Raw genomic sequence first — 14,495 nt, forward strand, 5'->3', positions numbered from 1 at the left:
CTACTCAAACATACTTCAGAATATGAACATTTTATATGATGTGTTCTCTTTTCTGTGGATCTCCCTAGACTCAAATGTTTCTGATTCTGATCCTCTTTTAATTTGGAAACGGTGGGTGGGTAATGGGTAAGTTGTCCGTGTATATTTTTTTTCCCAGTTTTAACATATGTCAATTTTGAGACACCTATCAAAATTAACTAAAGTTATTATTGCTTGTGTTTCATTTGCATATTTTAATAATCTGCTAAATTAAAACCAAGGAAAACTCAAAGATCCTCTACTATGGACTGCCTTAGGTCAATAGGCATTTTTTTATTCAAAAAATTTTTAATACTGAAATTAGTTAATAAGACATTTCCAGCCATGTTTCAAAATTAGGCTAATATTCTAAGTCAGAAAAAATTCATAGAATTTCTACTATTGTATTCATCCTTGCCTCTTAGCTGAAGTTTCTTGATGTTATACTCCTGCTTTTGTAAGAGATAAGAAACTAGATTTGCATTCTTTGCCCTGTGCTAAGTCACATTTTCCTTTGGCCATAACTGAGGAGCTCATGGTGTGTGCTTGCATACTAACCGATTATGCTGTTTATGCACCTTTACACTAGGTTTACTTGTATCCTTCCATTTTGCCTAGAAAAACCTTGCCTACTCTGTATCTATTACCAAGTTGTATTTATGTTATTTTATATTTTTGTTCCTTTGCTGGAAGGGTGGTTGGTTAGGAGACATATCTGGATCCCTAAAGTGGGCAAGGAATACCAGACATCTTCTCTCACTCCCAACTCCTCCATTCTCATGAAAACATTTCCCTGATTAGAGATGCTTCTGGATTAATAAATCTCTTTTCTCTTACACTTAAGCTAATTTTATTTAACTTTGTGTCAGTTTAACTGAGGTTTCAGTCACCTTAAGCTGATAAGATTTTTGATAAGAGAAGAAGAAAGAGAGAAGATAGGACTGATTTTGAAGTAAGGAGTAGAGGCAGCACCTTCCGGGGAGGCAGTACCTCAGTGCAGGTGTGAAGCGGCAGACTCAGAGGGCAGCCAGAGGGCACTTCTTATGCACCAGGCACTGCCTGTAGAATAGATTCTTGGAATAGGAAGGACTAGAGTTGGGGCTCACAGCAATGAGGGGTTACCCTGAAATCATAAGTAGTCCTGGCACTTCTGCTGTGTCAGATCTCTTCTAAATGTCACTCCTATTTAATCTAGACTGGCTATTCCAGGTTAATTTAGGTTCATCAAAGTCAAACAGTCACTCCTTGCATATTTTCTGTCTTTGCCCTTTGAGTGGAACAAGATATGGCAGAAATGAGAAATAGGATGAAAATAAAGTTCAATTCCTACTTTTGTATGCCTTGTCCTACCCTTTCATTGGCTTCCTCTGACCTATGCCCCCTGGCCTCCCTGGGCTTACTTTAAAACCTCCTTCCTCCTTCTTTCTAAAGTAACTTTCGTATTTCTCTACAATACTCAGGGTTCTCCTATTGTAGAAATCCTTAAATCATCCCAAAATGTGGGCTTGTATGATATATATACATCTTCTAGTAGCAATCTACTGTTAACAAAAATAAATAGGCTCATGTGTTTGCTGAGAAGCTTTCCTGGGGAAATATTGCTACATAGACTTAGTTGTAATAAATAAGATATCTTAGATAGCCCTGACTGGAAAAACAAAACAAAACACGAAAAACAACACCTTCTCATCTTTGTTCCAAATCGATGCATTTTCCTTTTATCTTAACTTTATGTTTCAAATAAAGTTGTCTCTCATGCTAGACTTACATGCTCTGTCATTAATGGTGTGGTGTCCATAGAACACGTGTTCTTTGGTATTTCACTTTTGATGAAGGAACATATGAAAGTACTGTAAGGAAAATACATTTTAGTGATATGTATTATGATATGTATCATGTTCAATTAAAACACAGCTTAAGTAAAATTCTAATGACATGATGATTACCTTCAAACTGCCTCTTCAGCGGTCCTGCCATTTCTCCAGGACTGCCATTCTCTTTGGTATCTCTTGTGGTCCTTAACTGCAACAGTTAAAAGCTAAACTCATAGGTTTTCCCCCTAAATCATATCTTTCTCTTGATTTTCTTGTTTCAGTCCATGGCTCCATCTTTCTTTTCATTTCTGCTTAACCCTGGAATTACATGGTAAAATAATACAAATAAAAAAATACCTTGAAATAATATTTTTTTTTACTATTACATTGACACCCCCTCCCCAAATTTTAATAACATCTTGCTGGAAACCAAGATCAACAGTAATTAATATAAATGCGAGAAGTCCCTCAGAAGGCTGACCTGGGCTCCTTTGATATTCACAGGTTGAATTTGCATTTTATTACCTACTGCTGACTCAATGGCCTAAAGCAAACTCCCCCCAACCTGATAATCTTACTGTTTACTAAACAATCACCTTTGATATATCTTTTTGCATTCCTAAAAGGCAATTGTGTATTCTAGTAAATAAAAGCAGATGGGAACGGAGACTCTGTGGAACTTGACTACTACAGTTAAGTTTTCCCTGGCTTCCTTGCATAATTTCAAAATTATTATTTCTTGTCTTGTGTTTTAATTTGCATGTCAGCTCTTTCTCCAAGCCTCTGAACCTGAAAGACACACTGGCCGTGGCTTTTCACATCTCAGTTGGAAACAGGTAACCCTGATTGGGAGTGCAGAACTGTGCTGTTACAGAAGACCAGAAAAAAAACAAGCCATGCTTAGAGAAAGGGAGTTACATTTTATTAAGGGCAGGGCCAGAGAAAAATGTGCCTTTCAAATTCTGGGCCCCCCCCACATGGAGGAAACCTTTTCTATTTATACTTTTCCTAGCTCTTTTGTCTCCCAAATTTGAAATGAGATTTCCGGGCCTTCTGGGAAAGAAGGCCTACGTACTGGGAAGGGGCCATGAGACCATATCTCAAGGCCTGGCCTGGTGTCAGCACTGACAGCTCTGTCTGGGGCATAGTCCATGGCCTCTCTGGAATGGGAGTAGTCTTATTTTCCTTATTATTTAAGCAAGCAAGCATTTACAGAAGCCAAAATAGCAGGGTTAAAATTTCAAACAGCAGTTTTTATATAAGATGGATGCTTCAGTGTAACTCCCATGAAGGAGACAGAGGCCATCTACCAAAGCCACAGGTGTGTCCACTCCTGATGTAAACAATAAAGTATAAGAACAATTTACATAGCATTTACATTGTATCAGGTATTATGTGTAATCTAGAAACTACTTAAAGTATATGGGAAGGTTGTGTTATATAAGGGACTTGAGTATCTGTGATTTTGATATCTGCAGGGGGTCCTGAAACCAGTGCCTCATGATACTGAGGGACAACTATGCAGGGAGAAAGATGTACTAGGAAGAAGGGTTGAAGCTAACACTGTGGAGGATATGCCAGATTAAGGAGACAAATTTATTCTGAATCCAATGGGGAGCCTAAACTGGTTCTTAAACAGAAGAGTGCTGACCAGATTTGATAGCACATACAAGCAAGTCAAACTGGCAAAAGGAAAGAATGGAACTAGGGAAATTAAATGTGAGGTATATAGATGGGTAGGTAGTAAGGACCCAAAGTAATGGAAAACCTGTGAAATATTCAGACATTTATAACATTAGATAAAGGGTTGTGTATAAAATAAAAAACAAATGAAGGTGACAGGTTTTGATTTTGAAAGATTGTGGCTTATACCTTCTTCACAAAGAGGGAATTCAGGAAGAGGAACCAGCTTGCAGGAAGGGTAAAATGAGAAAAGTAATTCTGATTGGAAAATGCTGAAGGCAAAGAGAAAGGAACTAACAGTCTAGTGTTTGTAGAGTGCTGAATTAGCAGAGTCCCCATGCACAATTAATTTCACTTCAGATTGAGTAGAAGCCTCGGAGGCAGCTATGTAGAGATATCTAACCTGGTCTATTGATAGATGTAAGGACTGTGGCTCTGAAGAAAGGTAATGGCTAAAAACAAAGATTTGGGTTTCTTCACAACACAATTCTCCTGAGAAGACCAATTAATTGAGAAGAGAAAAGAATGGAGAATAGACCTCAGGAAAATCCAGAGCATTAATTTTAATTGAAAAGAAAATTTGCTTTTGTATGAACTCTGACTCCTGGATCTTCATTAAGACATGTTTAAGAGAGTATCCTGGACACTGTTTCTCCACTCCCACCCTTATAGATTCTCTCCTGAATATGAGGCTTAGAAGACTAAAATCTACATTTTCTCAAACTGTATTGGCAGCTAGGTTTTGCCAATGGAAGGCAGATGCACAAGATTAAAAGGTGGGAGACACCATTTGGTTTTGGTGATGGCTCCAGAAATTTCAGCAGCAGTGATAGGTCGCTCAGAGCAGAGGCAGCTGTTCAGCAGTGCTGGCCAGATGTGTGCTCTGGGTGTACGATGGTACCACCTTCCTCCTCCAGCTCCACTGGGCCTTATAACACTTTGTAAACAATCCCATGTTAAATCCTCTGCTTTTTAAAATACCTAGAGCACTACTAGTTGTAAAGACTGACTGATAACTTGCGGGATACCATTGCTTGCCAATACTGTCAGTGCACCAAGGAAACGCAGAAGGCCAATGGACCTTGGGTTGAGATAGTTGTGGCTCAAGGCAATTCCCCAGCCTGATAATCCTTTTACTGTTTACCAAACTTTCCCTTTGATATGCCTGCATGCTTTGCTAGAGGGCAAGAGGTGTATCTAAAACTGAATAAAAAGCAGACAGGACCCAGTCTGGGGGCAGGGGGACTGGTGCCTCTTCAAGAAAGAGGTCTTCACCTGGCCCCCCATGCCTTCTAAATTCATATTTCTTGTATAGCATTTTCATTTGTGCATCGGCTTCTCCTTCAGATCCTGAACCCTGATGCAAAAGTTGCAGCAGATACTTACCTTAGATATGATATAGGACAAATGTAAGGCTAGACATGACCTACCCAATCCTTTAAAAACTGAATTGTGTGGAGAAGAGAAGCAATAATTTCAATTTAAAAAAAAAAGAAAAGCAACATCCTAAACCAATGTAACCTTATTCCAAGTTTTTTTATACTGACCATGGAACTCCAAGCTTATTCAATGAATGCCCTTCAAAACAAGCTGATTTAATTAAGTTAAAATAATGAAATGAAAGGTCCCAGAAATTCCTCTCAGTAAAGAAGCATAGAAGGGAACACCACAGAAAAAGCTCATCGCATTTTTCTGCCTCAGACAAGCTTCAAACCAAGCTACATGAGTCCCTGGGTGCACCGATTAGCTTACCGTAGAGCTGGACAACACATGTCCAAAGGGGAAACAGCAAATAAACATGGAAGTTGTTAATAAAAATGACTATTACGATAAAAATTACCCAATATATAGAGCAATGTGTCTAGCACCATACAAAGCACTTAATGTAATTTATTTCATTTTATTCTTAAAATATCTTACAAGGTTGGTGCAATTATTATCCCAAATTTATCCCCAGAGGAAGAAACCAAAGCTTGGAGAAAATAAGTGATTTTTCCAATGTCACATAGATAGAGGTGGTAGAACATGGATAATTTGTAATTTTAGAGAATGTTCACTTTCTACAGAAAAAAGAAATATGGAGGAAAACAATGCCTGATGGACTGGATAAATGGCCTTATTTACCATTAAAACTAAAGCATGCTAACAATACAATTCTCGGGTGCAAAGAAACTGTTTTTGAGAGAGCTATTCAAAGCTGTATGAATTATACGGAATTCATAAAATTGCCTCCAACCAAAAATGTCAGGAATCTGCTATTTTAGAAGAATCTATGTTATTTCTTCTCCTATTGGCCTGGAACTACTCTCTAAGGCAACATTTCAATGACAAAGAGATTGTTCCTGAGTGTAGCTGGGGAAAAGCTATCATTGCAGGAGGAAGGGAAATATAGCATTCTTTCCCTGAAGACTAAAAAAAAAACCACTAAAATCTTCCCAGGCAGGGCTATCCATTATGTGAAGCACTGACAGGTAATAAAAATGGCATCTAGAGAGGAAAGGGGGCTGCATTTAAGGTGACCTAATTTCTGTTAGAGTTCTGTTGACTGAGCACTGCCATATAGAGATTCCAAGTCATTTTCATCCTCATTCATACAGAATGTACAACTAGGCACAGATACATCTAAAAGTGTTTAAATGGGTGTATGTTTGCATAGGTGATAGAGTTGGTTACCTAACTCTCAGTGGTTCTTCTGGGGGCCTCAGGAAGCCAGCATAACATTTACTTACACGGCATTTGATAGTTTGCAAACTACTTCAATTCTAATTTTTAACCAATGTATTATGATTTTTAAAATATTATAGATAATGAGAGTGAGCTTGAAAGAAGCTCAGTGACTTCCCCAGGGTCTCAAGACTTTTTGAGAGCTAGGGCTTGGCCCCCTGGCCTCAGAGCTGGCATTTTTTGTCCTCTCAAGCCAAGTCTGTCAGTGTAAATGAAGAATCTGAGGGAAGGCATGTCAATGTATGAAATGAGGCTTTAAAAAAATGTAAACAAGCCAGGATCTTTAACAAGTACTCTAAATGTTTAAAAGAAGAGGTAAGTCCTAGAAATAGCGGTGTACCTGACTATTGATAGCCCAGCGCCCAAGTAATTTAGCAGTGGTTTTGCTACTTCTTCTGCATCCATTCCAAACCAGCCAAACCTGGAAATTGAGAAAGTCACATCAACGTCAATGCTGTTGAAAATGTGTTCATCATAGTGATTAAGGGCTTGCACTCAGAGACAGATTCCTGGATTCAAATCATAGGTTCCTCACTTAATGGGACTTGGATAACATATCTTCACTGTGCCTCAATTTCCCATCTTTAAATGAGGGCAATTATACCCACCTTATAGGTTTCTTATGAAGATTAAATGAATTAATATATGTAAAAGTATTTGTGAATGTCCCTTTCTTACTAAGACTAAAGAAGAAGAAAGACAAAAAATGAATTGAGTGGGTAATTGAATGCTAATTGGTTGGTGGCAATTATGCATAACATTTTAAACAGACTTGTAAATAACTACAAGTTCTTTTTATTTTCATTCCTTGACATTGTAGTGGTCATTACCAACAATCACTGTGAAACATCTAGGGGAGAGAGAAAAGGAGGCAAGAAGAAAAGAGAAAATAGTACATGTAAAAAGCAGGGTAGGAAATGGGGAGAGGACAGAAAAGAATGTATTGGAGGCTAGTGTGTTTTGTTATTGTTGAAGTTGTTGTAGTGCTTAAGTGGGAAGACCAGATCAAAAAGTAAGGTCAGAGTAATAGCTTCCATTTTATTCCTTTTACCAAACTCTACTTTAATGTTAATTCAATGCTGACCAAGAGCAGTGCAGTGCGGCCCACTAGAACTTTCTGTGATCAGGGGCCTGTTCTGTAGCTGCACTGTACAAGTGGGGAGCTTCTAGGCAGATAGGGCTATTGAGCATCTGCAATGTGGCTAGTACAACTGAGGAACTGAATGTTTAATTTTTCCCAATTTTAATTAATTTAAATTTATAGTTTTAGCTTTTTATTATTTGTTTTTTTAATCGAATTATGTGCAGTTCTAAGATACATCATCTATGTGTATTACATTGTGTTTACCACCCAAAGTCAAATCTTCTTCCATCACCATATATTTGACCCTCTGTACCCTTGACTACTTCCCATCCCCTTCCTATTGGTAACCACCATATTGTTGTAACTTTAAATATAAATGGCCACATGTGGCCTGTGGCAACTATATTGAACCGCCTAGCTCTAGAACTGGGCTTGGCAAACTCTTCATTAAAGAAGCAGAAAGTTAATATTTTAGGCTTTGCAGGCCAGATGGAACCTTGCAACTACTCAACTCTGTCATTGTAGTCTAAAGCAGCCACAGACAACACTTAAATGGATCGGTTTGGCTGTGTTCCAATAACACTTTCTTTACAAAAATGTCTGGGAAGCTGGGCCCTAGTCTGTTGTCCCTGGCCCAGACTCTAGAGGGAAGAATATATGCTTCAGAACTAGAAGACCTGCACTGAATCTGGCTTATTAGCTCTGTGACCTTCAGCAAGTTACTCAACTTCTTTGTGTATCAGCTCTCTTATAAGATAGTGCTTACCTCATATATTTGTGAAAATGAGCCAAGAATGATGCATACATACAACATGTCATATAACATATTGTCACACAATACAAAGGGAACATAAATATCAGTTCCCTTTCTCTCTCCCTAGTGTCCCCCCACCCCCCGAGAGATAATTTTTTTTACTATATATTGATCAAATATTTAGATCACTTCTTTAGAACTTTGGGTAAATAATAATTAAAGGCAGCATATTTTATGCATATATCTTGGCTATAATCTTTAAAATAATAAGAATCATGTTATTCTTTTCAGCTAGACCAATCACTAACACTAGTCTTTCATAGAGTGTATGAGCTCAGAGAATCTTAGTTGAAATAGTTAGCTTTGTGTTACCTTGAGCTTGTCCAACCAGTTAAGGCATTAAATGATCCCCAGATTAAGAGTCCAAGACCTAAACCAATGGTTTTCATCACTGGGACAACAGCAATGTTCCCTGTAGATGTAACACACAGAAGAAAGGTATTATTTTTTCAATACAGAAATACATATATAAATTGAATTAATTTTTATTTTAACTTCCATGGAAACTTATGGGATTTGAACAAATTTAGTAAAGCACAATTCCTAATTTTTAAAAATAAAATAACCACATTTTTTTTTGCATTTAAACCCATTATTATGATTGCTAAAAGAATGAGGCTTAGAGTAAAATCAAACAAAAAAAATATTTAATAGATCCTTGTCTAACTGCTACCCTTCAACCTTAACTTAGGTCTCTGTTCTGACTTTTTGCAACGACTATCAACAATTAAACTAGTGGTGACCATTCTCTTAGACTTGAACCAGAGCCAACCACTGATAGAAGTCGTTGGCCCTCTATGACCCTAGACTTCGCTCTTTCATCCTCACTATCTTGCTTCATTCATTGCTTTGTCCTCTTGAAGATCACTTAGGGCCAAATCCATGATCATTTTAAATAGTTCTTAGCCACTCAGCAGTCTGGCTTCACTCTAGCAATATTTTCTTGAAAGCTTTCCTCTCTTGACTTCTAAGTTGCTCTCATTTCCTGATTCCCTCCTGTTCTTCTCTTTAGTGCATTCTCTCAAGATTTAGGTACCTGCTAAATATTTCCCCTAAAATACATTTCCACCTCTTGCTATGTTCTACTTTGGGTAGTTGGCTAATTTCATGATTTCAGCTATCAACTAGAGAGACATACTCCCAGCTATATAGGTCTATCCTGGACCTTCTCTACAGTTTTATGCTTCAAACTGTCAATAAGATATCTCCAACCAGATGTTCCTCACTGTGGACACATCAGGGACTTCAAACTCAGGCGGTCCCAAGCTGAACTAATAATTTCCCCTTTCAAACATGTTTCCTCCGCTATTATCCTCATCCATGTCATTGATACCACCACATTTCTAATCACCTGTGATAAAATCCCGATATCACCACAGGCTCTTTCGTTTTGTCTACTACCCATATCAAATAAGTTACTAGGACCTATAGCATCCACATCTGCAAATATCTAAAATTAGACCATTCTTCTATTGACTCCCAGTGGAACCTACTGGGTGAGTATAAACACTATGGGGTGGTTATCAAGTTCTGCAGGATAAATGGATGCATTCTGTGTCCTCCTATCCCAATTAGATATACTAAACAGAATCACATTAAGGTTTAAGTGAGGGATAATTTAAATTCTAGTAGAAATTTAAAAGTTAACGTTATTGTTCTCCAACTCATAAACTTCATTAAATCATTTATTCTGCAGATATTCAAATTAAGTGAGTTCCCAATACATATTTAACATTTAAAAATTTATTTGCTTTTAATAAAATTACCTCTAAAGATCCTGGATACTTGAAATTCTCTTAGCTAGAAAAGAAGAAAGCTCTCCAGAGGTGTACTTATACATTCTTGATTGGCCAAGCAAAGGCATAAATTCTAGTTATATAATTTCAGGCATTGATAAGGCAACAGAGCAAAGCTTTTGTTTTTTTTCCTGCCAGTGCTTTTGAAATTATAATGTATCTGTGCGTGGCTACTTTAAAAGACTAGTCCTGCCCTCACCAGCTTGGCTCAGTGGATAAAGTGTCTGCCTGTGGACTGAAGGGTTCTGGGTTCGATTCCAGTCAAGGGCACATGCCCAGTTGCCCTTTCGGGCTGGATCCCCAGTAGGGGGCATTCAGGAGGCAGCCGATCAATGATTCTCTCTCATCACTAATATTTCTTTCTCTTTCTCCCTCTCCCTGCTTCTCTGAAATCAATAAAAATATGTTTTTAAAAAAGACAAGTCCTAAAAATGATATTAGTAGAGACTACTATTTAATAAATATTTTCTGATAAACATGCTAGAGAAAGGCGAGTTCATGTAAACTCATATATGAGTTACACTTGAACAGACAGAGAACAATTGGTAATAATTTTGCTATAATTATCTATCATGGACTAAGAAAGAGGAGTTAGGAAATGCACCAAAAATATTTATGGAGCATCTGAATGAAAGAAATTAAATTGTCAATTTCTAGTATCTATGACTAAGAATTACTCAGAATTACTATTTGTGCTGTTCTCTTCTATGAACCAGAGTTATTATGAGCATAGTATAAATTGATTAAAGTATTAAATGATAAATTTTATCGTACTTTACCAGTTGCCCAAATGCAGCCCCCCCCCCACCATTGCAAAAGGCCAAAAATTAGGGCAATGTAATATCAGATTGGCCACCAAGGCAACCAACCATATAGCAGCACAAAGTACCCACTGGAGAAACATTCCTGGAAATAAAAGAAATTGGTGTCAGTGGTTCAAACTGATTTGAGTAAATTAAGGCTTAGGGATACCAATGAGATATTATTATAGGAATGGCCACAATTTACTGAATGCTTATATGCCAGGAACTTTGCACATTTAATATAATTCTTACAATTATTGTCCATCATAATTAACCCTAGTTCGAAGACAGAGAAAATGAATCTGAAATGAAGCAACTTGTACAAACAGCTAGAAGTTTGTAGAACTAGAATTTAAACCTAGGTTGTTTGACTCTAAAGCTTACTAAGCAGTGCATTTCTGCTTAACACCCCTTCCCACCTATTAGACAAATCAAGTCTTTTCTACAAGAGTATTGGCAAGACTGAGTCTCTTTATTTTTATCAGATGCCAAACCTAGTGCTGTCCATCACCAAAAACATGGCATTAGGAACTTTAGTACAGCAGCGATTCATTTTATTTTTTTTAAATATATTTTATTGATTTTTTACAGAGAGGAAGGGAGAGGGAGAGAGAGTTAGAAACATCGATGAGAGATAAACATCGATGAGAGAGAAACATCAATCAGCTGCCTCCTGCACACCCCCTACTGGGGATGTGCCCACAACCAAGGTACATGCCCTTGACCGGAATTGAACCCGGGACCCTTGAGTCCGCAGGCCGACGCTCTATCCACTGAGCCAAACCAGTCAGGGCAACACAGCAGCGATTTAAAGCTTTGAGGATCATGTCACCATTGGGATTAAAATAAAGTCATTTATGGTCACATGTAGACCTGGTACATTTAGAGTTGAATGCCTATGATGAGTCAGATATCACAAACCTGAGAATTAGCCTTGTAGGTCAGGGCTACTCTCCTTTCTATGCTCTGGGTTGCCATTTGCCAGTTATCGGAACAGTGCATGGTGATGTGGGTAAATCTGTACCTTTCTGAGGCTTCTGCATCAAGGCTTAGAGATTAAAAGGATAAAGAAAAAGTCAACCTTGGAAGAAATACTAAGCCAGTGATAACTCAATGTTAATACTTCTGACTCTAAACTTTGGAAGATTTTGCCTGTGGAGGAAAGAAAAAAATGGCTGTTAAGCTCTCAGACCAAAAAAATGTAGGATCATAAAGATGAAAGGGAACATCATTTTACAAGTTCTTCATTTTATAAATGAGAAACGGAGAACAAAAGAGCTGATGAAACGTGCCCAGGATCACACAGTTGTGAAATACCTAAAACCTAGGTCCTCTATCCCTCAGTATGCTTTTTGTTCCTCTTTTAGTAGTTTCCATTCCTATCTTAACTCCAAGGAAAAGAAAGGCTGCGGAGGGGAAAGATTTGTAATTTTATGGTCTGAGTTGTGACAAGACATAAAGAATCTGGGAGATAACGCATCTGCTTTCTAACAGGTGTTCACCATAACTTCTCCAATTCCTTCTTCTAGCTTTAATATAAAAGGCAGGTAGATTAAAAAAAAACCTGTTACTTCTTCCCTAAAATTCACATTATAGCCAGGTCTACTATAATGTGACATTACATTCCCCAAAATCACAGCACTATGCAAAATCATGCAATAGAAACCACAGAGCTAATGGGGAGATTGGGGTTAGGGTACAACACAAAAACTTCATCAACAGTGTAGAAAAAAAAGATGGGAACCTGATAAAAATGATAGTACAGTTTTACACTGGGTACGTGGTTAAGAAATTAATAAATACTACCATAAATGTGGCTCTTTAACTTGAAAAAGACCTGAAGTTTGCTTATGGAAGTGAACATCAGAAGTGTTACAGCTTGTAAGTTAGTGTGAAGTGGGTGGATGGAGTCTTCTAACATTAGATGAGGATGGTTGTGGTGCTGGGGGAGCTGGTGGATGTTTAAGGTGTGTGTGTGTGTGAGCGCATTACTATGCATCTTTATCCATCTAGATGCAGTGTTCTGTGTTCACCATGTTTTGTCAGAATCAAAATTGCACATAAGCAAACACAAAATTCATGTTATGCTCAAATTGTTTTCTATTCTCTCAATTGCTTTGGAAATTTGTGTTTTCAAAAACTGTTATTTGTAGAATGGACTTTCTTCTTTTGTAAACATAACAGATATGGCTAAAAAACTTTCCTACAGCTTTACCATGAAACACAATCTTAAGGTTGTCTTATACTGACTAACTCTCAGATAAACTGGCTTGGCATTATTAAATGATTTAGTTTAAGCTTTATTCATTTGGTGCCAGGATGAACAAAGTTTATTTTTATATCCATCATTTTTTAAAAGACCCAAATAGAGAACTTTATATTTAAAAATAATTTAAGGTTAACAACGAAGGAAAAGTAGTTACCATCACCAGTATCATATTTTTTAAGTGGTACATAGTTTGAGACAAACAAAAGGATGGCTACAGAAGAGGAGATGAAACCATGGGTTAGGTCTGTTCCATTGTTGCTCATGGTTATAGTTCTGCCTGAGAGTGAGCTAGTTCACTTTAGACTTGATGCAATTTTCAAGAGCTTCTGAAATAAAAGATATAAAAATTAAACAATGAAGAAGTTGTGAATCTGTGAACAAATTTTGATCAATAGATGATATTTATTGAGTTTTTTAAAAAGTATGCACAGATTTCTTCTTCCAGATATAGAGTTAGGATATTATGAAATTAGATATTATAATATGTTCATACTCCATGGTCATTTATTCATTTTTTTGGAATAAAAATAACTTTCGATCTCTAATCTACAATTAAAAAACAAACTGTCTTCAGCTTGAAAGCTTCACTTCTAAGATTTAGATACAGTTTTATTATATTATAAAAAATTCTTCTGTGTAGGTAGATGGGTATAATAAACAAATTGTAGACTAGGACTCTGTTTACTTCAACTGGTTGTTGTGATAATCAAATGAGAGAGCCTGTGTGAAGACTTTCAGAACTACTAGTGCCTTAACAAGCAAAAGCCTGTTATATTTCCGACATGAGCTTCTAGGCATGCGTAGGTTGAATCACTATTACATACTCAGGATCCGCTACAGATAAATGCACTTTTCTTCATCAGTAGTACCCCCACAGTGTCTAGTAATTTAAATAGTTCATAAACCCTTATATCTTTATGACTTAAAAAAAACCCTGAACAGATAGAATAATCTTCTAAAGATCTCTTCGAGAATTTCCTAAATCTCAAGACTTAGGTCCTTGAAGAATCACTCTTCAGGAATATCCACAAGTATATGCTCAGCGGTGGTGTGTTGTACAATATTATCAGTCGGTCCAGGACAATGTGAGGCAGCTAGGCAGCTCTCTGTATAATGTGGTAGCCACTAGCCACATATGAATAACTAAATTTCATTTAAAGTAATTAAAATTAAGTTTAAAAATTTCAGTTCCTCAGTATGCTCACCGCATTCTCAGTAGCCACATATAGCCAGTAGCTACTACATAGGACAGTGTAGATACAAGATATGAAACATTTCCTCATTGCAGAAAGTTCTATTGGATAACATTGCTAAGCTTATTAAAAAGTTCTAGTCCTCCTATGAAGAAAAGACCCCAAACCATAAAGAGCCAAGAATTAGGCATTTTTCATACGGTACATTTGGAAAAGGCTAATAAACATAATTCATCTTTTTAGTTGTACAAGCTACATGAGGGGAAAAAAATAACACAAAAGAGTCATTTTATCACA

At 37.1% G+C, this 14,495-nt stretch overlaps 1 protein-coding gene across 1 annotated transcript in view; it reads right to left on the reverse strand.

Moving 5' to 3' along the window:
• Positions 1-13,268, reverse strand: part of TMEM144 (transmembrane protein 144) — a gene marked incomplete at both ends in the record, with an annotated part of 29,952 nt that extends 16,684 nt beyond the window's left edge. The window contains 6 exon segments of the mRNA XM_080675369.1: positions 1,787-1,868; positions 6,580-6,660; positions 8,450-8,549; positions 10,713-10,734; positions 10,736-10,839; positions 13,160-13,268. Coding sequence (XP_080531495.1) covers positions 1,787-1,868; positions 6,580-6,660; positions 8,450-8,549; positions 10,713-10,734; positions 10,736-10,839; positions 13,160-13,268 — 498 coding nt within the window.
• Positions 13,269-14,495: the final 1,227 nt, after the last annotated feature.

This window comes from Plecotus auritus, assembly GCF_963455305.1.
Source record: "Plecotus auritus genome assembly, chromosome: 6".
NCBI lineage: Eukaryota > Metazoa > Chordata > Mammalia > Chiroptera > Vespertilionidae > Plecotus > Plecotus auritus.